The sequence below is a fragment of the Saimiri boliviensis genome, chromosome 9 (assembly GCF_048565385.1).
Source record: "Saimiri boliviensis isolate mSaiBol1 chromosome 9, mSaiBol1.pri, whole genome shotgun sequence".
NCBI lineage: Eukaryota > Metazoa > Chordata > Mammalia > Primates > Cebidae > Saimiri > Saimiri boliviensis.
In genome coordinates, this window is record NC_133457.1 from 10678223 (window position 1) to 10702668 (window position 24446).

The window sequence follows — 24446 nt, forward strand, 5'->3', positions numbered from 1 at the left end:
GATCTTGGCTCACCGCAACCTCCGCCTCCTGGGTTCAGGCAATTCTCCTGCCTCAGCCTCCTGAGTAGCTGGGATTACATGCACGCGCCACCATGCCCAGCTAATTTTTTTTATTTTTATTTTTTTAGGAGAGACGGGGTTTCACCATGTTGACCAGGATGGTCTCGATCTCTTGACCTTGTGATCCATCCGCCTTGGCCTCCCAAAGTGCTGGGATTACAGACTTGAGCCACCGTGCCCGGCTTAATTTTTCTATTTTTAGTAGAGATGGGGTTTCACCATGTTGGCCAGGGTGGTCTTGAACTCCTGACCTCAAGTGATCCACTTGCCCTGGCCTCTCAAAGTGCTGGGATTACAAGTATGAGCCACCACACCTGGCCCTGCTTAACTATTTTAAAGCAAATTCTAGATACATGTTACTAGCCCCTAAATATTTCAGTATGCATCTCTAAACTACATGGAAATTTTCTTAAACCATAATGCCATGATCAGATCTAATATAATTAACAGATTCTTTGCTGTCTCAATACTAAATCTTTGTTCAATTTTTCCTGTTTGTCTGCACTCGGATTGTTATAAGTTGGATACAAAAAGAAATAGAACATAAACATGAGTCACACACTAGTTATATTTCTTAAGTCTCAACTACCAAAGCAGTTTTCAAGCACTGAATATGGGTAACCAGGGAGATGGAAGTAAAATAGGGGCATTTGTAGACTTTAAAATAGGAGGAAATTTTTTGTGAGTGGAAACAAGGTCAGCAGACCAACACAGAAGCTTGGGAAGAACACAAACAGAGATGAAGCAGCAAGTGGGAAAAAGCAGTAACTGAACCTCTTCTCAGATATAAATGTATGAAGCCTGACTGAGGAAAAAAGGCTTAACTAAATATAAGCTTATGTAAAGCATGCCTGTTACATTTTAGAGGTTAACTTTTAGAGGTTAACTTGACTACTGGTTTGGCAGAATTAGTTATATCAAGGACTTTCTAAGATTTTAACAAAACATTCAAACTCATAATTTAAGATGCCTCTAATAATAACAGCAACACTTTTTGAACATTTACTGTAAACCAGAAACTATTACAAGTGCTCCAAATTACTAACTCGATTAATTCTGACAACCATATGAAGGAAGGTTACTATTATTTGCATTTATGCAATGAAAACCAGTAACTTACCCAGGATCACATAGTGACAGAAGAACAAGAAGGTAAAATTCCTTATTAACATAATAAATATCAATTTCCAATTCTATATAACAAACTTATTCTGTGACCCAGATAACATAATAGACTGATTTACATATTTATCAATTGGCTACAGTTGCTTCATTTATAAAATGAGGGGCTGGGCATGATATCTATTATAATGTTTCTTTGCATTCTAATATTAGAAAACCTCTAGAGTTGCAAACTCCCAATTCCAGAATAATCTGTACTCATGTGCCTCTGCTCCTTGCCCTCTTCTAGATCAGTTCTCTGCTAACTGCTATCACTCTTGCCTAAAGTTTGCAGAGATGGAAAAATCTACAGGAGACAGACACTTGAAGCCTTTTATTTTCATGAGTTCTGGGTAAAACTTGGCAATTCTGACTTATAACCTCATCTAAGTTATCAGGCAACTGGGAAACAATGTGTTTTATGAGTACAAAGTTTCTAAGAAGAAAGAGTTTTTCCAAGTATACAACTGTATTTGACATAAATTTTTTCTTTTTTTAAAAAAAGCGTATCAGGCTGGGCGCAGTGGCTCACGAGGTCAAGAGATCGAGACCATCCTGGTCAACATGGTGAAACCCTGTCTCTACTAAAAATACAAAAAATTAGCTGGGCATGGTGGCGTGTGCCTGTAATTCCAGCTACTCAGGAGGCTGAGGCAGGAGAATTGCCTGAACCCAGGAGGCGGAGGTTGTGGTGAGCCGAGATCACGCCATTGCACTCCAGCCTAGGTAACAAGCGCAAAAAACTCCGTCTCAAAAAAAAAAAAAGCATATCATAGTTCTCCACATTCTTAAAAAAATGGCACTAAATAACATTTAATCTTTTCCTAATGATTCAGGGCCACTATTAAAAATCATTATTTCAGCCAGGTGTGGTGGCTCACACCTGTAATCCCAGCATTTTGGGAGACTGAGGCAGGCCTGATAAGTGAAGACATGGTAAGTGAAAGTTCATTTCACTTGCTACTTTTTATTTTTGAGATGGGACCTCACTATGTTGCCTACGCTTGTCTTGAACTCCTGGGCTCAAGCAATCCTCCTACCTCAGCCTCCCAAAGTCTGGGATTACAGGCAGGAGCCACGGCACCCAGCCTCTTTTTAGTTTTTAAAATGCAGCTACTAGGAAATTTAAAATGACATATGTGGCTCACATTCTATTTCTATCGGACAGTGCTGCTATAGCATACCAGACTGCTCTTTTACTATGCGGCTTCTAGAATGATGTCAGGTGGAAAGCCTGATAACCAGTGGAATAAGAATAAATAAGAAAAAAAAATTAAAAATGAAGAATAATGTTACACAAGAAGGACCTCTTTTCCATTGAATTTCTTTCTTTTTTTTTGAGACAGCGTTTTGCTCTGTTGCCGAGGCTGGAGTGCAGTGGCATGATCTTGGTTCACTGCAACCTCTGCCTCCCAGGTTCAAGTGATTCTCCAACCTCAGCCTCCCAAGTAGCTGGGATTACAGGCGTGTGCCACCACACCCAGCTAATTTTTTGTATTTTTAGTAGAGATGGGTTTTACTATGTTGGCCAGCCTAGTCTCGAACTCCTGACCTCAAGTGATCCTGCCAGCCTTGGCCTCCCAAAGTGCTGAGATTACAGGCGTGAAACACCATGCCCGGCCTCCACAATGAATTTCTAACTGGAAAACAACAACAACAACAACAACAACAACAACAAGCTCCTCTCTAGATACTATTAACCTTTCCAGTTCATTAAAATGTGGTTTTATTTATATAGTAAGTTTTTAAAGCTTCATTAGTGAACAAACAGTCAAACAGCACGGAAGATGCTTAAACCTCAACTGTTATATTCCATTTAAAATTTAAATCCCATGACGTACTGACTTTAGAGCTTTTTAAAATCAAAATTCCAATGCTGACTCAATGTACAGCCTTAGACAAGTTACCCGCGATCTTTTCCTTTACTTCTAGTCTTTACAAATAATATTGACATCTGACTTCCAAATACGGTTATTATATGGGACATTTTTGATTTAAGTAAAATACTGTTACCTAGTTTTTCAATCAGATGACAATAGTCAATACGTTCTTGAGGATTCAGAGATGATAACTGAAATATGTACTGTTTTTTCAATTCTTCATGAGTCTCCTCTATTGTTATAATCTGGAATGAAAGTTTTATTTTAGAAAAAATCAACATTAAAAGTGATCAGATATACAGTTCTTTTATAGTGGCATTTTATTCAGTCTTCTAAGTTATCAAATATATAAATACTAATACAATGCAAAAACTATACTTTTCAACATTTGATGAAGCCTTGATATCGATATCAATAAATTTCTAATACAGCGTAAGAGCAATATCCAAAAGCTGTATCACCATCAAGGATCAACAAACCTTTTCTCTAGGGTGTGGAGCCACAGGGGGGTTGGCGAGTGGAAAGGCAATACTGGGGGCTTGAGGTGTAGGAATCAGGTGGCTGTCTTTTATGGGAGTTTCCAGTTCTTCAGTGATCAGGTGTTTGGGGGCTTCCGTCACACGTATGTTTCCAGGATCACAGAGAGCTGAAGATAATAAAATGCTGCAGTGTGACAGTATCCAAATATGACTAAAAACAAATTCTAGGAAATACTCTCATCTGTCTTAGCCAAGATGAAGTTAAGCACAAACTCTAGAATGTAAAATGTATGTGGAATAAAGTGTCTTATCTCCAGAACTTATAAATGAATGCATCCCATCTGCCTGTGGCAATATAATAGTAAGGAAAAAATAATGAAATTAAACATTGAAGGGAGCAAATGTGTTATCTGTAGGCTTCTCCCAACACTTTCCTTAAACAGCAAGTTTTCATTAAGTGTAACCCAAATTTGTAAAATGAGCACAATTCTACACTTGCAGAAAAGCAGAAGCAGAGATAAATATATATATGTAACGTAGGGAGGTATTCATGCGATGTGAAAAGGAAGAAAAAAGATGAGAGATAGGAAACATTTTGTTTCAAAGTAAAGCGCAAGGATGAAAAAAATAGCAGAATTCAGAAAGAAACTCATACAATCCAAAGAACAAATATAGGTACACGCTAGGCAGAATTCAGAAGACTTAAATGAAAACAAGATAGGCAGGAAAACCAAGCATACATTCCATAAATACAAAAAGGCCTAGAAGAACAATGGTAAACATCATGTCTAGAAAAAAATGCCCAATTCTAAATTTCCATATTTAAGAATGAATTTTTTTTTTTTTTTTTTTTTTTTTGAGACGGAGTCTTGCTCTGTCACCAGGCTATAGTGCACTGGTGCGACCTCGGCTCACTGCAATCCCCTACTCCCTGGTTCAAGGAATTCTCCTGTCTCAGCCTCCAGAGTAGCTGGCGTTACAGGCCTGCACCACCACACCCAGCTAATTTTTGTTATTTTTAGGAGAGATGGGGTTTCACCATGTTGGCCAGGATGGTCTCCAACTCCTGACCTCATGATCCGCCTGCTTCAGCCTCCCAAAGTGCTGGGATTACAGGCATGAGCCATGGCTCTTGGCCGAAAATGTTTTTCAATTTACTGATGAAGTACCTCGATTTATAAGTTATTTTTCTTATCATTTTTTTTCTTTTGAGACGGAGTTTCGCTCTTATTACCCAGGCTGGAGTGCAATGGCGCGATCTCGGCTCACCGCAACCTCCGCCTCCTGGGTTCAGGCAATTCTCTTGCCTCAGCCTCCTGAGTAGCTGGGATTACAGGCATGTGCCACCATGCCCAGCTAATTTTTTGAATTTTTAGTAGAGACGGGGTTTCACTATGTTGACCAGAATGGTCTCGATCTCTTGACCTCGTGATCCACCCGCCTCGGCCTCCCAAAGTGCTGGGATTACAGGCTTGAGCCACCGCGCCCGGCCTATAAGTTATTTTTCTGACTCAAGTTTAAACTAAAACCAGAAATATCTACTAAGATTTTGTTTGCATATTCAGTTCAGAGAACTACAACATGCTCATCTGTTTCTTTTTAAGAGGTCAACATGTACTTAATACAAATACAAAGATTTCGTTCTTGTTACCCTGTTTAGCAATTTCTGAATCATGTAAAGGCTTTTGAAAAGGAGGATCCTCCAAGTTTTGAATTTCAATCTGAAGCTCAGAGTATTGTGTGGGACAACTAGGCCACTGCAAATTGCTGGCGAGCCTTGCTCTCTCCTCCCTTGCTGTAGGGTCATCCCAAATGATCTGTTCATTTTGGGAGGGCTCTGTGTTGACATCAGGTACTGTTTGACGAGACTGCCTGAGGAATAAAAGTGACAGTTTTAAATAAACAGCAATAACAAATCCAAACTCGTTAAATCCATAAGTTAGACAATAAAAGTTGTGGCTCACCTTTATATGCCCACCCTCTAGTATAAAGCAAGCATTAAAAATATTAAATAGCCGGGCACGGTGGCTCAAGCCTATAATCCCAGCACTTTGGGAGGCCGAGGCGGATGGATCACGAGGTCAAGAGATCAAGACCATCCTGGTCAACATGGTGAAACCCCGTCTCTACTAAAAATACTAAAAATTAGCTGGGCATGGTGGCGTGTGCCTGTAATCCCAGCTACTCAGGAGGCTGAGGCAGGAGAATTGCCTGAACCCAGGAGGCGTAGGTTGCGGTGAGCCGAGATCACGCCATTGCACTCCAGCCTGGGCAACAAGAGCGAAACTCCGTCTCAAAAAAAAAAAAAAAAAAAAAAAAAAAAGAGGTTTAAGGTTTCTTCCAGAAAGTTATCTGTTGTAGCTAGAAACACGTATTTTAACTAAATGTCTATAGAATTAAAACTTCAAAAGATAAATTCAACACTGTTAAGAAATTCTTTAGAATAATAAAATAAGCTGGGCTTGGCAGCTCACACCTGTAATTCCAGCGCTTTGGGAGGCTGAGGCGGGTGGATCACCTGAGGTCGGGAGTTCGAGACCAGCCTGACCAACATGGAGAAACCCAGTCTCTACTAAAAATACAAAAAAAGTATCTGGGCATGGTGGTGCATGCCTGTAATCCCAGCTACTCAGAAGGCTGAGGCAGGAGAATCACTTCAACCTGGGAGGTGGAGGTTGCAGTGAGCTGAGATCATGCCATTGCACTCCAGCCTGAGCAAAAAGAGAGAAACTCTCTGTCTCAAAAAAAGAAAAAAAAAAAAACAAAAAAAACCCTAAAGTAATTGCTACATTTTAAAATGGGATTTTCTTTAATTATACAGGTTAGGGAAACAGGGTAATGTTTCCAACACTATGGTTACTTAACAGTAGTTGTATTTTTTAATTACTTGAAATTATAAGCACTATGATTATGTGGAAGGCTTACTGCAAAGGCTGCCTTCTCAGAAGGGCCTTTTGGCCATTGGTAACCACTTCCAGAGTCTATGACAGAACAGCCATATGCTGAATCACAGGGAAGCGCATTTTACGGTGCAATCGTAATGATTCCACTTGACAGTAAACAGCAGTCCTATGATTTTCTTTATATTCACTCATTCATTCTTGGTAAAAATAATTTACCATACATAAAACTTACACTGTGGAGAAGAAAAAAAAAAACCCACAAAGCAATTTACCAAAGCTGATGGTATCCTCAAAGAGTTACTTTGCCTCAAAAATAAAGAGTATAGCTTTTTATGTTCAGAGTATATTTACTCTGACTTGGTACAGGATGTAGGTTCTCTATAATGATAAAACATGATCTGAAGCATATTAAACAAAAAGCTACTTTACTCAGTACTGAGATAAAGAACTTCCTCATAATACACAGTTAGCATAAGATAAATGCATAGTTCAATTAGTCCATTGAAAATACAAGTCCCATAATACTTATCACACAATTACAGTTTTTTCTTCTATCAGGAAAAAGATGAAGTAACGCAACTCAACATAAGTCACATCATACTAAAAACTGTAATCGCCTTTTCTAGAAGATAAATTTTACAAGGAGAACAGAAAACGCACGCAAAATTCCAATAAAAAATAACTTTAAAATGTTATATACTGCATTGGAAAAACAGAGTCTGAAAGAAATATATATATGTGTACTTACTGTTTAATACAAATATATCAAATACTAATACTAAAGAGCAGAGAGAACTGCCTACTGAATCCATTTCAAATGAGGGCAATTAGACCTTAAAATAATTTCTTTCTCAATGGAGGTAATAAAAAGTACCAATCATGCCTCACTGTGAAGCAGGTGCTGCTATGCTATAAGACAAACCTCTATGTCTGCTGCCACCTTCGAGTAAGAAGTCTAGAACTGCTGGGAGCAAGGAGCAGAAGGACAAGAGAGGAAGGAAAATATAGTCAGCAGAGAGCCAAAGGCAATAGATAATACTGGAATATAACATTTATCGTTTGGGCTAAATAAGGCCTAGGTGTATAACCCCTTCACTAGTCTTGATATTTTACATTTCTTTTACTGCATATTGGGGGGAAAAAAAGCTAAATTAGGTCAAGCTCATGGAACTGAGTCAGCAGCAGGTACCTAATAAGGGGCTACCTTTCTCTCAAGTCATCTAGTCTTTCTGCCATCAGTGACAGGTACACACCTCAGTGCCTCTAGGACTCTACTGCGTCCACTGCGAGCAGAGCGAGTGCTGTCAGGGGTTGAAGATGCACTGTTACAGCCACTTCTTGAAAGGGAAGTCCTCTGCCCTTGGTGTTTCACTATTGACGTTGCAGACATTATCTCTTGTAACTGCTTCTGAAAGTTCTCTCTCATCTCTAAGGTCTGTGTCAGAACTTGAAACAAACACAAATACACCATTCAAGGTAAGTTTCTCTCTTTTTTAAACCATTATCTTACATTAATTTGTTTAGACTTGGTTGAACACAAACTTACTGACTTGACATTTACTGCATACTAACTACAGACCACAGTAATGTACTCAGACTATGAATACTGTAGAACATAAAAAGCAGCCCTTAACACAAGCACTGTACATGTAATGACTAGGAAGCCCTTCAAAGACTTTTTTTTACAAAGATATCAGCTCACTGCAAACTCCGCCTCCTGGGTTCAAGCAATTCTCCCTGCCTCAGCCTGTCAAGTAGCTGGGATCACAGGTGCCTGCCAACACGCCCAGCTAATTTTTGCATTTTTTAGTAGAGATGGGGTTTCACCCTGTTGGCCAGCCTGGTCTTGAACTCCCGACCTCAGGTGATCTGCCCACCTGGATCACAGTGCTAAGATTACAGGTGTGAGCCACCATGCCCGACCCCCTTCAAAGACATTTCATCAAGACCTGAGTGTTTACCCTTCTGTAAAGCTCCCCGCCTGCTTCTGACTCTCATGGTATGTACTGCACTCTGAGATGTATTATAGTCATTTGTGTAGGTGACTGATTTTTCCCAAAGATTCTTTTTATTTTTTTAGAGACAGGGTCTTGCTCTGTGGCCCAGGCTGGACTGCAGTGGTATGATCACAGCTCATTATAACCTCCTGGGCTCAAGTGATCCTCCAGCCTCAGACTCCTGAGTGTTGGCACTGCAGGTGCACACCACCATGCCTGGCTAACTTAAATTTTTTTGTAGAGACAAGGTCTCACTTATATTGCCCAGGCTGGTCTGGAACTCTTATCATCAAGTGATCCTCTTGCCTTGGCCTCCCAAGGCTCTGGGATTATAGCGTTGCCCATCATGCCCAGACTTCCTAACGGGTCTTGAAAACACAGACCACAACATACAGCCAGCCCTCCACATCCACCGGTTCTGCATGCATGGATTCAACCAAGTATGGATCAGAAATATTTTAAAGACATAAAAATGAAAAATAACAATGCCACAAAAAAGCATCTGTAAAAAAATAAAACAACTATTTACAAAACATTTACAGTATATTAGGTATTATAAGTAATCTAGAGATGATTTAAAATATACAGGAGGATGTGCATTGGTTAAAATCAAATCCTATGCATTTTATAATTTTATACATAAGAGACTAAGCATCTGTAGATTCTGGTACCAGAGGTAAGTCCTTGGAACCAATACCCCATGCATAACCAAGGAACAAGACAACTGGATTTACCTTCAGTTTCCTTAAAGCCTAAACTCTGGAGTAGGTATTAAATACTTATGGAATGTACAGACTGAGACTAACCAAATAGGTAAGTCATATAGGGAAAGCTTTGGTAGGTTAGAATAAGTAAGGAAAATAGAACATATTAATCTGTTAAAAAGACATCCATATATAAGGAGCAAGGAAGTAGAAATAACCTAAATGCCTATTAAGAATGGATGTCTAAACAAAGCGGGGCCATTCATCATAAATACAATATAGTTGCCCAAAAAGAAAGAAAAAGGAGAAAAGGGAAAGGAAGAGAAAATGGGGAAAAGGAAGAAAGGAAGGAAAGGGAGGGAAAGAAAAAGGAAAAGAAAAAAGACTAAAGATGGTCCTAGTTATCCACTGATATAAAACACTCCCCAAGGTAACAAAAAGATCAGTGTATGAAATAGCATGCTTGGTAGTCCACCATTTACGTTTTTTTTTAAATGGGAGAAAAAAACATATTTATGGCTGTATATGCATGAAACAGCTCTAGAAGGATACATAAGAAGCTAATAATATTGGGGGACTGGGAACAATGGTGGAAGAAACTCTTCATGTCTTTTAGTATCTTTAAAACTATATGAATATGTTAAAATATATTGTACGTATAAGAACACTTTTTGAAAATCACTCAAAAGAACTGAAACAAAGAACAGATTTTTAAAAAATCATCAACTTCACCTGCCTTCAATGGAATAGGGCTGTACCACAATAATTCCATAAAAATCTAGTTTCAGGCCAGGCACAGTGGCTCACACCTGTAATCCTAGCACTTTGGGAGGCCAAGGCAGGTGGATCACCTGAGGTCAGGAGTTCAAGACCAGCCTGATCAACATGGTGAAACTCCATCTCTACTAAAAATACAAAATTAGCCAGGTGTGGTGGTACATGCCTGTAATCCCAGCTACTCGAGAGGCTGAGGCAGGAAAGCTGCTTGAACCCAGGAGGCAGAAATTGCAGTGAACCAAGATCGTACCATTGCACTCCAGCCTGGACAACAAGAGCTAAGATGGCGCCACTGCACTCCAGCCTGGGCAACAAAAGTGAAACTCTGTCTCAAAAAAAAAAAAAAAAAAAAAAAAAAAAAATCTAGTTTCATATATTTTGTAAGCTTTACACTTAAACTACACAAAAATTTGCAAATTATCACTTAATAATCAGCATTGGACCACATATCAATCCTCTAATATATGCTTTGCTTGTATTTAGCAATATAGAAAATAATTTCATTTTTTTATCTGATAAAGGAAGCATTCTGTATGAAAGAAAGACATACATTTGTAAACAAATTTAGTAATTTAAAAGTATTTTACAGCTGGGTACAGTGGCTCACGAGGCAAGAGGATCCTTTGAGCCCAGGAGTTTCTGACCAGTATGGGCAAGATGACGAGACCTCATCTCTACAAAAAATTACAACATCTGCCAGACATGGTGACATGCATCTGTGGTCCCAACTCTTTGTGAGGTGAAGGTGGGAGGATCGCCTGAGCCCAGGAGGTTGAGGCTTCAGTGAGCCATGACTGTGCCACTGCAATACAGCCTGGGCAACAAAGTGAGACCCTGATTCAAAAAAAAAAAATTGTTTCAATTTAAAAATAAATAAAATATTTTACCTCCTTTAGAGTCATTCCTTCCATTTTCATTTGATGGTGCTGATTCTTTATTACTGGTGGCCATATTGTCTATGTCATTTTCTTCTAAAATCAAATGATCTGGCTATTGAAAAATAAAATTATAATTTCTCAAAACAAGCTACTGTATAAGGTTTCATAGTAATATACAATTATACGATTATACCTGTAGCTTAAGAGGTGGTAAATGTATCATCCATATGCCTACCTCATCATCCTTTGTTGTAGACACAGCTGAGAGTAGTCGACTATTACAGAGTCGGCCATCTTGCACTGCACTGATATCCAAGCTCATTTTGGGATTATAAGTATGAGGATAAAGAGATTCAGGAAGATGTTTATTCTCTTGGGCACACTGCAATACAATGGTGTGCTTTAACAAAGGACTGACAAAATCTTAATGAATAGAAGATGTCAAGTAAGATAAGGACAAGCAATACGTTATAATGTAAGATGGCAAAAAGTTCACAAAATTAGTTTTAAAAAGTAGTTACACTGAAAAATTTGCATCATACAAATGACAAATTGTCCTCACTTTTCCAATGTCACATCCACTGAAGTAAAAAATCTGAAACCATTCCTGTGCTTTTGCAAAGGTATCAATTACCCTCCAGAGGATACCCAGAAAAAAAGTAACAGACCTAAACTCTATTGATACGTTAAATTTTCCCCAAATAATTATAAACTTTCCATTCATATCACATTTTTAATTAGTAAAAGGAAATGGAGAATTAGCGTCTCCATTAGAGATTGGTTAAGCATTTAAGGACTAGAGATCTTAAGTTTTTGATGCCAAAGAATTGAAATGTGTACAGTTAACCAAGATTATTAAACTGGTTTTTAGTTCCACTGAAAGAGAAAACTCTGAGTTAGTGCTCTGAAATAATGTTTGTATACATATTCAATTAACAGAGAGGGGACAAAAAGCACTGCTTACATCTAAAAGCCAGTGCTCTGAAACAATGTGTACTCCTCTTTCTTTTACAGATTTATACTCCCGATTTGTGTCATTTGGCCGCCCTTGATAGATGAAATGAGTCACTGTTTCATCAAAACTCCACCTGAAATAACCAGTACAAGAAAACGAATAACAGAAACATCCACATTAGTTTAAGATGATCCTTATTTTCTATGAACAGAACAGAATATTCTGACCTTCCCAAAACTTTCAAACTAGAGTAAACAAGACCATTAAAATGACAGGCTCAAGCCAAGTGACACATCCCTGTAGTCCCAGCTACTCAGGAGGCTGAGACAGGAGGATCACCTGAGGCCAGGAATTTGAGGCTGTAGTGCACACCTGTGAACAGACACTGTATTCCAGTCCAGGCAACACAGCAAGACTCCGCCTCAAAAAAAAAAAAAAAACAGTTAAAAAATAATGACAGGCTCTATCTTTTTGGACAAATATTATGCATATCTCTGTAGGTACAGAGAGAGGTTTGGAAGAATATTCTTCAAAATATTACTTTCTTCTTTATGCTTTTCTGAATTGTTTCAATTTTCTTTTATAATGAGTATCACTTTTACAGTAATTGTAAAGATATTTCAAATTAATAAATCACAAAGCATCCAATTTGCCCTCCAGTTGTTGGTAGTCACTATTCACTGTATGCCCCAAAAGACTATATATATATTTTATACATCATTATCTCATCCATTCCTCACAACAATCCTAACAGTGGTATTATTACATTTACCTTACAGATAAAAGAACTAAAGGATATGGTTCAGTACTGTGTTCAAAGATAGTCAATGAGTAAATGATAGGGATAAGTTTGATTTCAAAAGCCATGCTCATGCTATGATCTCCCAATATTCGCTCTCTCTCTCTTTTTTTTTTTTTTGGAGACAGAGTCTTGCTCTGTCACCCAGGCTGGAGGGCAGTGGCATAATCTCGGCTCACTGCAACCTCCACTTTCTGGGGTCAAGCAATTCTCCTGTCTCAGCCTCCTGAGTAGCTGGGATCACAGATGTGTGCCACCACATCCCGCTAATTTTTTTTTTTTTTTTTTTTTTTTTTGAGATGGAGTCTCACTCTGTCACCAGCCTGGAGTGCACAATCTAGGATCTCTGCAACCTCTGCCTCCCAGGTTCAAGCAGTTCTGCCTCCCGAGTAGCTGGGACTACAGGAGTGCATCACCATGCCCAGCTAATTTTTGTATTTTTAGTAGACAGGGATTCACCATATTGGCCAAGCTGGTCTCAAACACCTGACTTCAAGTGATCCACCTGCCTTGGCCTCCGAAAGTGCTGGCATTACAGGCATGAGCCACCATGCCTGGCCCCTATTCAATATTCTTTTGACCTGAGAAAGATCAAGTAAAAATCAAAGGGTAAGTGAAAAATATATTTCTAAATACGATCACCAAAATAAACAGAATTTTATCCTTATGGATACTTAATGTTTCCCATTTTCTAAGTAAGGAATATCTCTAAACTTTTTAAATAGACTAATTAATTAAGAAGTACTATTGCCACCTAAATTATGTGTAAAAATCTCTATTTCCTACTGACTATGTATCCTCAAACACAATATTAAAAATACACCATGCCTAGTTTGTTAGTCCCCCGAATAACTGTCTCCCTTCCTGCTGTAGTGGTATATTATCAAGATAATTCAGAAGAACAGAAGAGTATTTTTGCCTGAATCAATTAGGTTTACTATTCAACTCCACTACGACAATATGGAAACCATGAGTTTCAGTCTTCAGAGGCCATTCAGAAACGACTTTCAGTATCTGTAGATCGTTTACATCAGGGTCTGGCAAATTTTTTTTAAAAGGCAGATGGTAAATATTTTAGGCTTTGCAGGCCAAACAATCTCTGTCGCAATTGCTCAACTCTTGCCTTGTAGGTGAAAGCGGCCATAGGTAATTTGTAAGTGAAAAGTCATTGCTGTATTCCAACAAAACTTTACTTACAAAAACAGATGAACCAGCCCATCCACCCTTGGTCTAGATCAGTAGTTTCAGCAAAAGTGTTACTTCAGGAGTTATTTTGGACATTTGTGAGGGTGATTTTGGTTATTACAATGTGTGTCTGTATGTTGGAGGGTGCTATTAGCATGTAGTGGGTAAGGTACAGGATGCTGGAAATTCTGGGGAATAGTCATACATATAATTATCTCATATCTTGCATGATATTCTAATGTCTCGACAAATTCACGTATATAAAAAAAGTTGTTTATAATTAGATGAGTTTAGAACCTGTTCTAGAAATAACGTTATTTTTTGCAGTTTTAATACACACTAATATAACAAAAATGCAACTACTGTATAAACTGATGGAAGACCACTGCTACTCATGGTATCTGAGCCCCCAGATTGGTCTCAGCCTTGGGACTGTTGGATTTGTGCTGACTTTTCAGAGGTATACAAACATATTAATACTCCATTGTTTTCTAGTGTAGTCAGGCTCCAGCATTACATACTGAAAATATATCTTTTCTATATTATGCACCTTCTATTTCTCCTATGTATCACAGACTGCTGTACTGCTGCATCTGATGTGTTGCGAAGATGTGGCCTACATTTTTAACCTTCTGAAGGCAGAAGACAGTATCAAATGATGTCTTTGGGACAGTCTGCTCCTAGATCATGGAAGGGGACATTTGGAACAACTTCACCTGAGAACTGCTTACCTATGAATACATAAATATCATAACCTCTGCATATTAAAAGGCTCTTCCTTTTTGTCAATTACCAATCCATTTCAGGAAAAGAATGAATATAAAACTTCAATGCAAAGCAATAGTTAAATTCTGTTTAGGAATTTCAGTAAAAATTCTATTTTTTATACTGAGAGGACTGGCATTTTAAATTGTATAAAAACATAAATCCTGTATGTTCCTTTGTAGTCTTATGTCTACATCAAAACAATAGTCAAGAAAACATTCAATTTTGCTGAAAAAAATACACACACACACACACACACACACACACACACAAACACCCTGCCCTCCTTGTAGGGCTACTGTGAGAATGAAACGAGATAATGCTCAGCAACTAGCAATAGGTAACACAAAAGTAATTACAGACAAGAGACTCTCAATCCCAGATACTGATGCCATTTGTGCTAGAAACTGTCTTCTGCTTAGGTTGTCAGATTGAGTGAAGAAAAATCTTTATCTAAGTCTCCAAAGTCTTAAAAAAAAATTTTAATTAAAACATGCTCAAAAAGACTATCTTAGTAAAGGAGGGCTGCCAGAGTACTCAGTACTACTCACAGAGGGCTCTAATCTGAAAAATCACTAAGGCAAAAACAATCTCAGATCCAGATGTATCACTATTAATAGACCATACACTCCCTGAGCACGGGGATTCTTTCAGACTGTATTGATCACTCATGGATCCCAAGTCTCTAGAATAGTTAGTGGCAGAAATAGGTTCTCCAATATTTGTTGTGCATACCCTAAAAAATATACATATAAGAATGACTTGATATGTGAGAGGCTATTTTCAAAGGGTGTGGTAAATTAAAAATCAACTCGAGAGATTTTATAAAGACACATGAAACAACAAAATAAACGTTTTTCTGTAGATGCTCACAATAGCTTTAGGTTTCCTTATAAATTTCAGTCACATCACCACGAAACAGAAAGATGTGCCAATTACCTGTAATCTGCTCCTAGAGAGGCTGCAATCCCATTTAGTTCACTCTGCTTCTTGCTGAGTTTTTTACTAACACATACCACTACTTTGTGAAGTGGCTTTGGAGCTTCTTCCTGTCCATGGAAAATAAAGGAAATAGATCAGCCATTATTTGAAATGTTATCTAAAACTTCCTTTTAATAAGAGAACTAATCCTACCTTCTCTGACTGGGCATCTTTCAGTTGGGGGCTGGCAGAAAGAGCGACAGCATCTCGAGAGCTATTTGCCAAAGCAAGTTTCAAATTTCTGCCAATGACTTCTGAGAGTGGTGTACTCAGTTTCCTTTTCTGTTGGTTAGGATGTCCTGGAGTTTGCAAGGCTGCAAGTGCATCCTATACATACAAAGAAGAGGGAAAGGGAGAAAAGAAGAGAGAGAGAGAGAAGCAAGACGAGTTAACAGGACAGGAAAAAAGAAAAATGAAGAGAGAGGGATAAAGGGAGAGACGGGGAGAATCCTCGTTATTTATTATTTTATTATTATTTTTTGAGATGGAAAAATCTCGGCTCACTATACCCTCTGACTCCCAGGTTCAAGCAATTCTCCTGCCTCAGCCTCCTGAGTAGCTGGGATTACAGGCAGCTGGACCACCATGCCCAGCTAATTTTTTTATTTTTAGTAGACACGGGGTTTCACCACATTGGCCAGGCTGGTCTTGATCTCCTGACCTCATGATCCACTTGCCCTGGCCTTCCAAAGTGCTGGGATTGCAGGCGTGCATGAGTCACCACGCCTAGCCAATAGGAGAATCCTTAAAATTAACGGATTACAGTTTAAACCTCCTCTAGTTTTCCTCCAAACAACAATAGAAAGAATAAACTATAATCAAATCTATATGCTGTGAAGAACAAAAATTCCATACTGTCCAGCAAATTGGTTCAGAGACTAACAAACTTATATTTTCAGCAGGGCTTGCCTCTTACCTGAATCTTAAGAGTTGAATTTGCAAATCAATCAAAGAACAAAACCCAGAAGGAAACAAAGAAGCAAGGATGGATATAATCAAGAAATGAATTCTAAGAAAGTTTAGAAAGTCAGAATAAGCTGAGCATTATGAAAAAAGTCTTCAAAAATACAAAATATATTCCTGTTCTAAAGCCACCCAGATCCCTCCTGAAAGGCAGCTACTGTTGTCCAAATGGCTTGCTCATTCTCTGTTGCATGTGCATAGTATTCCATGTACCAAAATGTATTTAACCTGTGTAAACTGGTAAGTTTTAGGTTAACCTCTTTTGCTAGTATAATGATGCAATGAATAACCTTGTACACACACCATTTTGCACATCCAAGAGTAAAGGAAACCTTCTAAGCAAACTGTATCTACCAGCCCAGTCAGTAATCTCAGCTACTCCAGAGAAGATCTTTATATATGTTTACTCATATCTAATTTTTTGTTGACAACTATCTGTTCCCATCCTTTGCTCATTTTTCCACTGAGTTGTTGGCTTTTTTAATATATTCACTTGTATGTTTTTATATTCATTTGTATGAATTTATATGTGCATGTATCAACTGTGATATAACATCCACATATTTTTAATTTTCCATTTATCATTTGTCAAATTTTTGCCATGGAGCTTTTTTTTTTTTTTTTAAAGAGATGGAGTCCTGCTTTGTCACCCAGGCTAGAGTGCAGTGGCATGATCATAGGTCACTTCTAACTCCTGGGTTCAAGGGATCTTCTCACCTCAGTCTCCCAGGTAGCTGAGATTCCAGATGCACAACCCTGTGCTGAGCTAATTTTAAGTATTTTCATAGAGACAGGGTCTTGCTGTCTTTCCCAGGCTGGTTTCAAACTCCTGGGCTCAAGCAATCCTCTCACCTTGGTCTCCCAAAGTGCTGTGATTACAGGTGTGAGTGAGCCACTGTGCTTGACTGGAGAATTTTTTTTGTTTTTTGGTTTTTTGGTTTTTTTTTTGAGACAGAGTTTCGTTCTTGTTACCCAGGCTGGAGTGCAATGGCGCGATCTCGGTTCACCGCAACCTCTGCCTCCTGGGTTCAGGCAATTCTCCTACCTCAGCCTCCTGAGTAGCTGGGATTACAGGCAGGTGCCACCATGCCCAGCTAATTTTTGTATTTTTAGTAGAGACGGGGTTTCACCATATTGACCAGGATGGTCTTGATCTCTTGACCTTTTGATCCACCCGCCTCGGCCTCCCAAAGTGCTGGGATTACAGGCGTGAGCCACTGCGCCCAGCTTGTTTTGTTTTTTGAGACAGGGTCTTGCTCTGTTGCCCAGGCTGGAGTACAGTGGCTTGATCTTGGCTCACTACAACCTCTGCCTCCAGGGCTCAAGAGATCCTTCCACGTCAGCTGGGACTACAAGTGTGTGCCACCACACCCAGTTAGAGAATTTTTAATGCTGTCAAATTCATATGAATCTTCTATTTCTTTTGGAGTGTACATGATCGTTAGACCTTCCCTGCACTAAGATTATTTTAAAAACAAACTCATGGTATGTTTTAGAATTTTTATGGCTTCATTTCTCATATTTAAAGATCTGATCATCTAGGCTGGGTGTGGTGGTTCATGCTTATACTCCCAACACTTTGGGATGCCAAGGCAGGAGAACTGCTTGAGCCCAGGAGTTCTAGACCAGCCTGAGCAACATGGTGAGACTCTACCTCTCCAAAACAATACAACTAGCTGGGCACCGTGCCATGTACCTGTAGTCTGAGTTACTCAGGAGGCTGAGATGGGAGGGCTGCTTTGAGCTTGGGAGGTGGAAGCTACAGTGAGCCATGATGATGCCACTAAACTCCAGCCTAAGTGATAAAGTGAGAGCCCATCTCAAAAAAACCCCAAAAAGTTGACCTAAAAGGTTTTCTGATTAAAGTTATTTAAAAAGTTTAAAAAAAAAATTAAAAAGTTTTCTGATTAATTTCTGTAAAGTGTAAACTTTAATTACAACGTATTCTCAGATGTCTAACTAGCTTTCTGATTTAATGCTTTTATTATATAATAATTTCCCCTATTTATGGAGTATAATCTTGTACACTGAGTTGATTATTCACATGATACCACACTGCTTTAATTACTGCAACTTGATATAGGAGGTTTTAATAAATGTTAGGGCTACTGCCTACCTGCAATTATTCTTTTCAGACTTTTAAAATACTGTTTCTGCTTGCATTTTTTTTTCTCTAGGATCTACATTACCTTTCGATATAGTTTGGATTTGTGTCCCTACCCAAATCTCATGTTGAACTGTAATCCCCAATGATAGAGGAGGAGCCTGGTGGCAGGTGATTGGATTATGGGGCAGATTTCCCCCTTGCTGTTCTTGTGATAATGAGTTCTCACAATATCTGGTTTGTTTTGAGATAGAGTCCCACTCTGTCGCCCAGGCTGGAGTGCAGTGGCGTGATCTTGGTTCAATGCAACCTTTGCCTCCTAGGTACAAGCAATTCTCCTGCTGCAGCCTCTTGAGTAGCTGAGTTTACAGGCATGAGCCATCATGTCTGCCTCATTTTTATACTTTTGTAGAAGACGGGGTTTCACCATGTTGGCCAGGCTGGTCTTGAACTCCTGACCCTGACCTCAGGTAATCCACTGGCCTTGGCCTCAAAAAGTGCTGGGATTATAGGCATGAGCCACCGCACCTGACCAATATCTGGTTGTTTAAAAGTGTGTGGCATCTCTGCCTGCTATTTTTTTCTTCTTCTCCATCCATGTAAGACTTGTCCACTTTCCCTTCACTTTCCACTATAATTATAAGTTTCCTGAGGCCTCCCAGCAGTGCTTCCTGTACAGCCCGTGGAACTGTGAGACAATTAAACCTCTTTTTTTTTTTATAGAGTTGGGCATGGGAGCTCACACCTGTAATCCTAGCTCTTTGGGTGGCTAAGGAGGGTGGATCACTTGAAGTGAGAAGTTTCAGACCAGCCTGATCAACATAGTGAAACCCCGTTTCTAACTAAAATACAAAAATTAGCCAGGCCTGGTGGTGGGTGCCTGTAATCCCAGCTACTCAGGAGGCTGAGGCAGGAGAACTGCTTGAACCCAGGAGGTGGAGGTTGCAGTCAGCTGAGACCACGCAACTGCACTCCAGCCTGGGTGACAGAGCAAGACTCTGTCTCAGAATAAAAAATAAATTACTCACTGGGCGCAGTGGCTCAAGCCTGTAATCCCAGCACTTTGGGAGGCCGAGGCGGGTGGATCACGAGGTCGAGAGATCGAGACCATCCTGGTCAACATGGTGAAACCCCGTCTCTACTAAAAATACAAAAAACTAGCTGGGCGTGGTGGCGCGTGCCTGTAATCCCAGCTACTTAGGAGGCTGAGGCAGGAGAATTGCCTGAGCCCAGGAGGCGGAGGTTGCGGTGAGCCGAGATCGCGCCATTGCACTCCAGCCTGGGTAACAAGAGCGAAACTCCGTCTCAAAATAAATAAATAAATAAATAAATAAATAAATAAATAAATAACTCAGTCTCAGGTAGTTCTTTATGGCAATGTACAAACAGATTAATATATCTTTATAGCTTATGACAGTTAAATCTATTTTGTAAGAACATGGTTAAGTCTATATGCTAAAATTTTATTTTTTGTTTTTATTATTTTTCTTTTTTTCTTCTATTTACTCATCTGATATGCTAAAATTTAATTCTTTTTTTTTGAGATGGAGTTTCCCAATGATTAACCCCGATATTTCATTAGCAGTGTAGTTACTGTACTGTTCTGATGTATACTATTTAAAAATTAAGTTTAAATAAGAGGTGAGTATTTTTTGGGGGTGGAGGGAGGGTAAGGCCTAATAGATGGTCAATTTTGTGATTATTCCATGGGCCCTTTCATGTTTTGAGTAAAGAATTCAACATATTATATCAGTTTGAAGAACCACTGATTATAAGATGAAGCATTATTTACATGCCATCAAACAAGAAAGAAAAAAGAGAAAAAACGCTGCTCAATAAATTATGACTCTGAACAATAAAATCTTTAAATGTGTTTTTTGCACTGAGGCTATTCAGAACTATAAGCTTTCCCCTACAAAACTTTTATTGCAAGGTAGCTACAAAAGAATGGTCTCAATGACTGAAAATATTTCTACTATTTTCTTCCCTACTAATATTATTACATTTGCTCTTCAGAGAATCTGTGAGTTATGAAAGTTTAGAGATCATCTGGATTTTATCAATGAGAATATAAAGCCCAGAGGCTGACTTGCTTTTAAAAGGCAGCAGGAGGCAAAAGAAGAGGTTTGATCCTACACCTCACAGTTCCCAAGACTGATTTTCCTCTATTTCTTAAGGGATATGGACCAGGTATTAATCACAGTACAAAATGTTAACTCAGAAGAGATTTCATGTGAAAATGTAGGATTTTGAGTTTGTTATAACAGTAAAGACAGATTTTTTTTCATGTGGGTCACGGGAATTCTGACCAAAAATAAAGACATAAATCAGCATGGGGAAAATTATCTTGGATATCAATATTTATTTTCTGAATATGAATCATCTGTAAACTTTTTAATAAGTCTGCTCCAAAACACAGTAATAAAAATTATTAGAATATTGCTTCTAAATACCCTACAAGCAAAAATATCAACAGATGAATGAGTACAATGATTCTGCAAAGGTTCATGGATAAAGAAATCATAGACAATGGTTTGAACAGCCACTTAAGAGGTCAAAAGCTACTAAAGAAACAGTGATGATGGCTCACACCTATAATCCTAGCACTTTGGGAGACTAAGGCGGGTGGATCACCTAAGGTTGGGAGTTCAAGACCAGCCTGACCAACATGGAGAAACCCTGTCTCTACTAAAAAAATATAAAATTAGCCGGGTGTGGTGGCACATGCCTGTAATCCCAGCTATTTGGGAGGCTAAGGCAGGAGAATCACTTGAACCTGGGAAGCAGAGGTTGCAGTGAGCTAAAATCATGCCATTGCATTCTAGTCTGGGCAACAAGAGCGAAACTCCATCTCAAAAAAAAAAAAAAAAAAAAAAAAAAAAAAAAAAAGTGATGAAAATCAGCTTTGGAAAATAAAAGAAAATCATCTAGATTACCTTAGCCCCTGATTTGCAAATAAATTTTTCAGAAAGGGAGTCATACTATACTGCTCAGGAGATGAAACTAGAACACAAAGTTAACTAATGTCTTTACAGGAAACAATTCAAGTAAGGTGATAATACACATTTTCAGAAAGTAAATCATGGGTATACTCTGAGAACCAATACATAAAGTAGCAGTGTGTTTATATTTTATAGTTTATAAAATGCTTTCATCATTTGATCTTTAGAATCTATGAATTTTCAAAGCAAATATTATCCTCTTTGTATGAAACAACAAACTGAAGCTCAGTTAGGTTAAATGATTGGCCTAGTCACACAGTTCAAGATCAATCTAGTATTTGAACCTAGATGTCCTCATTTCACACCATATTTATCTATATCTGTTACTGTAACCCTGGATGTATATTGGGACCCAAAACATTCAAACTCAGTAACATAAATCTACTTGCCAACATCTCTGGAAAATTGACTCCAACATTTTGGAAGTGATGCAGAATTTGGTGCTTTAACTTTATAAATGGTAAAACTATTAACTCTGGGACCACTGCCTATCAATCTTACCTTCACATCAAAGGAAGGCTTGAAGAGTTTGTCCTTGGAGAGAAATTTTGATGGTGTATCCAGGTGTAATGAGGGCTCCTTCTGAAGTGGTTGTCCTACTGCTGGGGAGGCTGAAACCTGTCTGGCATGTTGTGAGACCACAGCGCAGAAAGCTTTACTCTGAAAGCGGTTCATATCTAAAGGTGTAACGACAGTTTTTCTGTGAGTCTGCAAGTGTGTGCCAGGATGCTCTGCAGTATCTGGATTTAGATTGATTCCATTTGTTACTTCCATTTCCAAAGTTCGTTCTAGAGATTTAAAATGAAAAGAAACAAACATGAGCCACTAATGCCCACTTTTTTCCTATACACAAGAAGTAATGTTTTATATCTGTTTTCTTTCTTTTCTCTTTTTTAGATACTGGGTCTTTCTCTGACTCTGACCCAGGCTGGAGTGCAGTGGTGTGTTCACGGCTCACTGCAGCCTTGACCTCCTGGGCTCAAGCAATCCTCTCACCTCAGCCTTCCAAACAGGTAGGACTACAGGCACATACCACCACACTTGGCTAATTTTTTGTATTTTTTTGGTTGCCCATGCTAGTCTTGAACTCCTAGGCTCAAGCAATCCACCCACCTTGGCATCTCTAACTAATTGTTAGTTTTCATGTCAATTCTCAGGTACACTTTTTTTTTTTTTTTTTGAGACAGAATTTCACTCTCGTTACCCAGGCTGGAGTGCAATGGCACGATCTCGGCTCACCGCAACCTCTTCCTCCTGGGTTCAAGCAATTCTCTGGCCTCAGCCTCCTGAGTAGCTGGGATTACAGGCACGCGCCGCCATGCCCAGCTAATTTTTTGTATTTTTAGTAGAGACAGGGTTTCACCATGTTGACCAGGATGGTCTCGATCTCTTGACCTCGTGATCCACCCACCTCGGCCTCCCAAAGTGCTGGGATTACAGGCTTGAGCCACCGCGCCCGGCTAGGTACACTTTAAATCATAAAATTATATAGCTACTTTCCAAGAAACAAACCAGATTATGCATTAAATATATATTAGATAAGCACATTAACTGAAAAAAATAAAATAAGATTTCCTGTTTTATCTTGCTATGTCTCAATAAGCTTATTTGCCAGAAATTGTATCAGTTAATGTCTTCCTAGTCAAGGACAGAGTAAAAAGAAAATCTAAATTACATGTACTCAGAGTTAACTACAGTCAAATTTTAGAAAATTCTTAATCAAATTTCAATATGACCTAAACATCACTTAGCCTCAGTCATAAAATTACATCTGTCTGGCAAAATAAGTAATGACCCTGAGAGGTATTCCCAAGTTGCTGATAGGTCCCTGAAGTTTGCCCAGGGATGCTATTATCTTACAAGAGAGGGTACTGATTCTTCCACCCCTGCCTTCCACCTTTTTCCAACACTTAAAAAACATTAGATAACTACTCCATGCCACGTCTAGTGTAAAACATGGGAAATACAGAATTCACAAGACATGCGTGTTCCCTGCCTTTCTAGAACTTGTAATTTAGCAGAAAGACACAAAATAAACCAGCATTACAACACTGAGGTAAGAGCTATAAAAGGGTTGATACAAAGTGTCATGGTAAAACAAAACATTACAGCAAGACAAAGGCCATACTTGGTGAGTCAAGAAAGGCTTTCCAGGGAAAGTAGTATCTTAGCTGAGAACTGGTAAGAAGGAAGAGCAAGCAATTGTGAGGTGGTCCACAGGAAACGTGCAGAAGCCCAAAGATGAAAGCACATTAATTACATAGTGTGTTACTGTGAGCCACAGAAAGAATCAATAGTAAACAGGAGTCAAGCATACATCTTTAGACTTCAAACACTGAGACCCTCACTGCACCCAATGTGAAAAGCGAAAACCAATAACCTTTCCTAAAAACAAGCATTGGCACATTTATATCCCAGAAACCATCAAGTTGTAAATATATATAAAAGAACAGAATGAAAGTATTAACCTTCTTTAGATGAATTTTCAATCAGAAAATGGCTTTCATCTGCTCTCTTTCCCGTTCTAGCAGTCTCCAACAGCCAAGCTATAGTAACTGCAGGTAAATTCCACTTTTTTGCAGCTTCATATTTAGAGCCATCAGGTTCCTTTAATATCAGGTGAGTACTGGCAAGCATGCCTTTCTTTGCGTTGGACTTGCGAACAAAGTATTCTTGAACACTGAAATTTATATTTAAAGAAGTGCAAATGGTCACGTATACAATTAGTCCACAAACTAAGAACAACATTTCTAACACAACAGTGTGGTTAGAGATCATCTAAGTATAAGAAAATATACATTGATTAAAAGTTGGTTTATTCTATGTGAAATTAAGCTAATCCCCTTACAAATG

General features: G+C 38.8%; 1 protein-coding gene across 3 annotated transcripts in view; it reads right to left on the minus strand.

The window, feature by feature from the left end:
* The window catches only part of TOPBP1 (DNA topoisomerase II binding protein 1), a 64555-nt gene that overhangs the window by 14638 nt on the left and 25471 nt on the right, over positions 1–24446 (minus strand). For all 3 annotated transcript variants that reach the window (XM_039480313.2, XM_039480311.2, XM_039480314.2), the window contains exons 13-23: positions 24062–24273; positions 22095–22381; positions 15678–15851; positions 15483–15592; positions 11804–11927; positions 11075–11221; positions 10849–10951; positions 7737–7929; positions 5232–5452; positions 3581–3747; positions 3235–3346 (exon numbers count right to left, since the gene is read on the minus strand). In XM_039480313.2, coding sequence (XP_039336247.2) covers positions 3235–3346; positions 3581–3747; positions 5232–5452; positions 7737–7929; positions 10849–10951; positions 11075–11221; positions 11804–11927; positions 15483–15592; positions 15678–15851; positions 22095–22381; positions 24062–24273 — 1850 coding nt within the window. The remainder of the gene's footprint in view (positions 1–3234; positions 3347–3580; positions 3748–5231; positions 5453–7736; positions 7930–10848; positions 10952–11074; positions 11222–11803; positions 11928–15482; positions 15593–15677; positions 15852–22094; positions 22382–24061; positions 24274–24446) is intronic.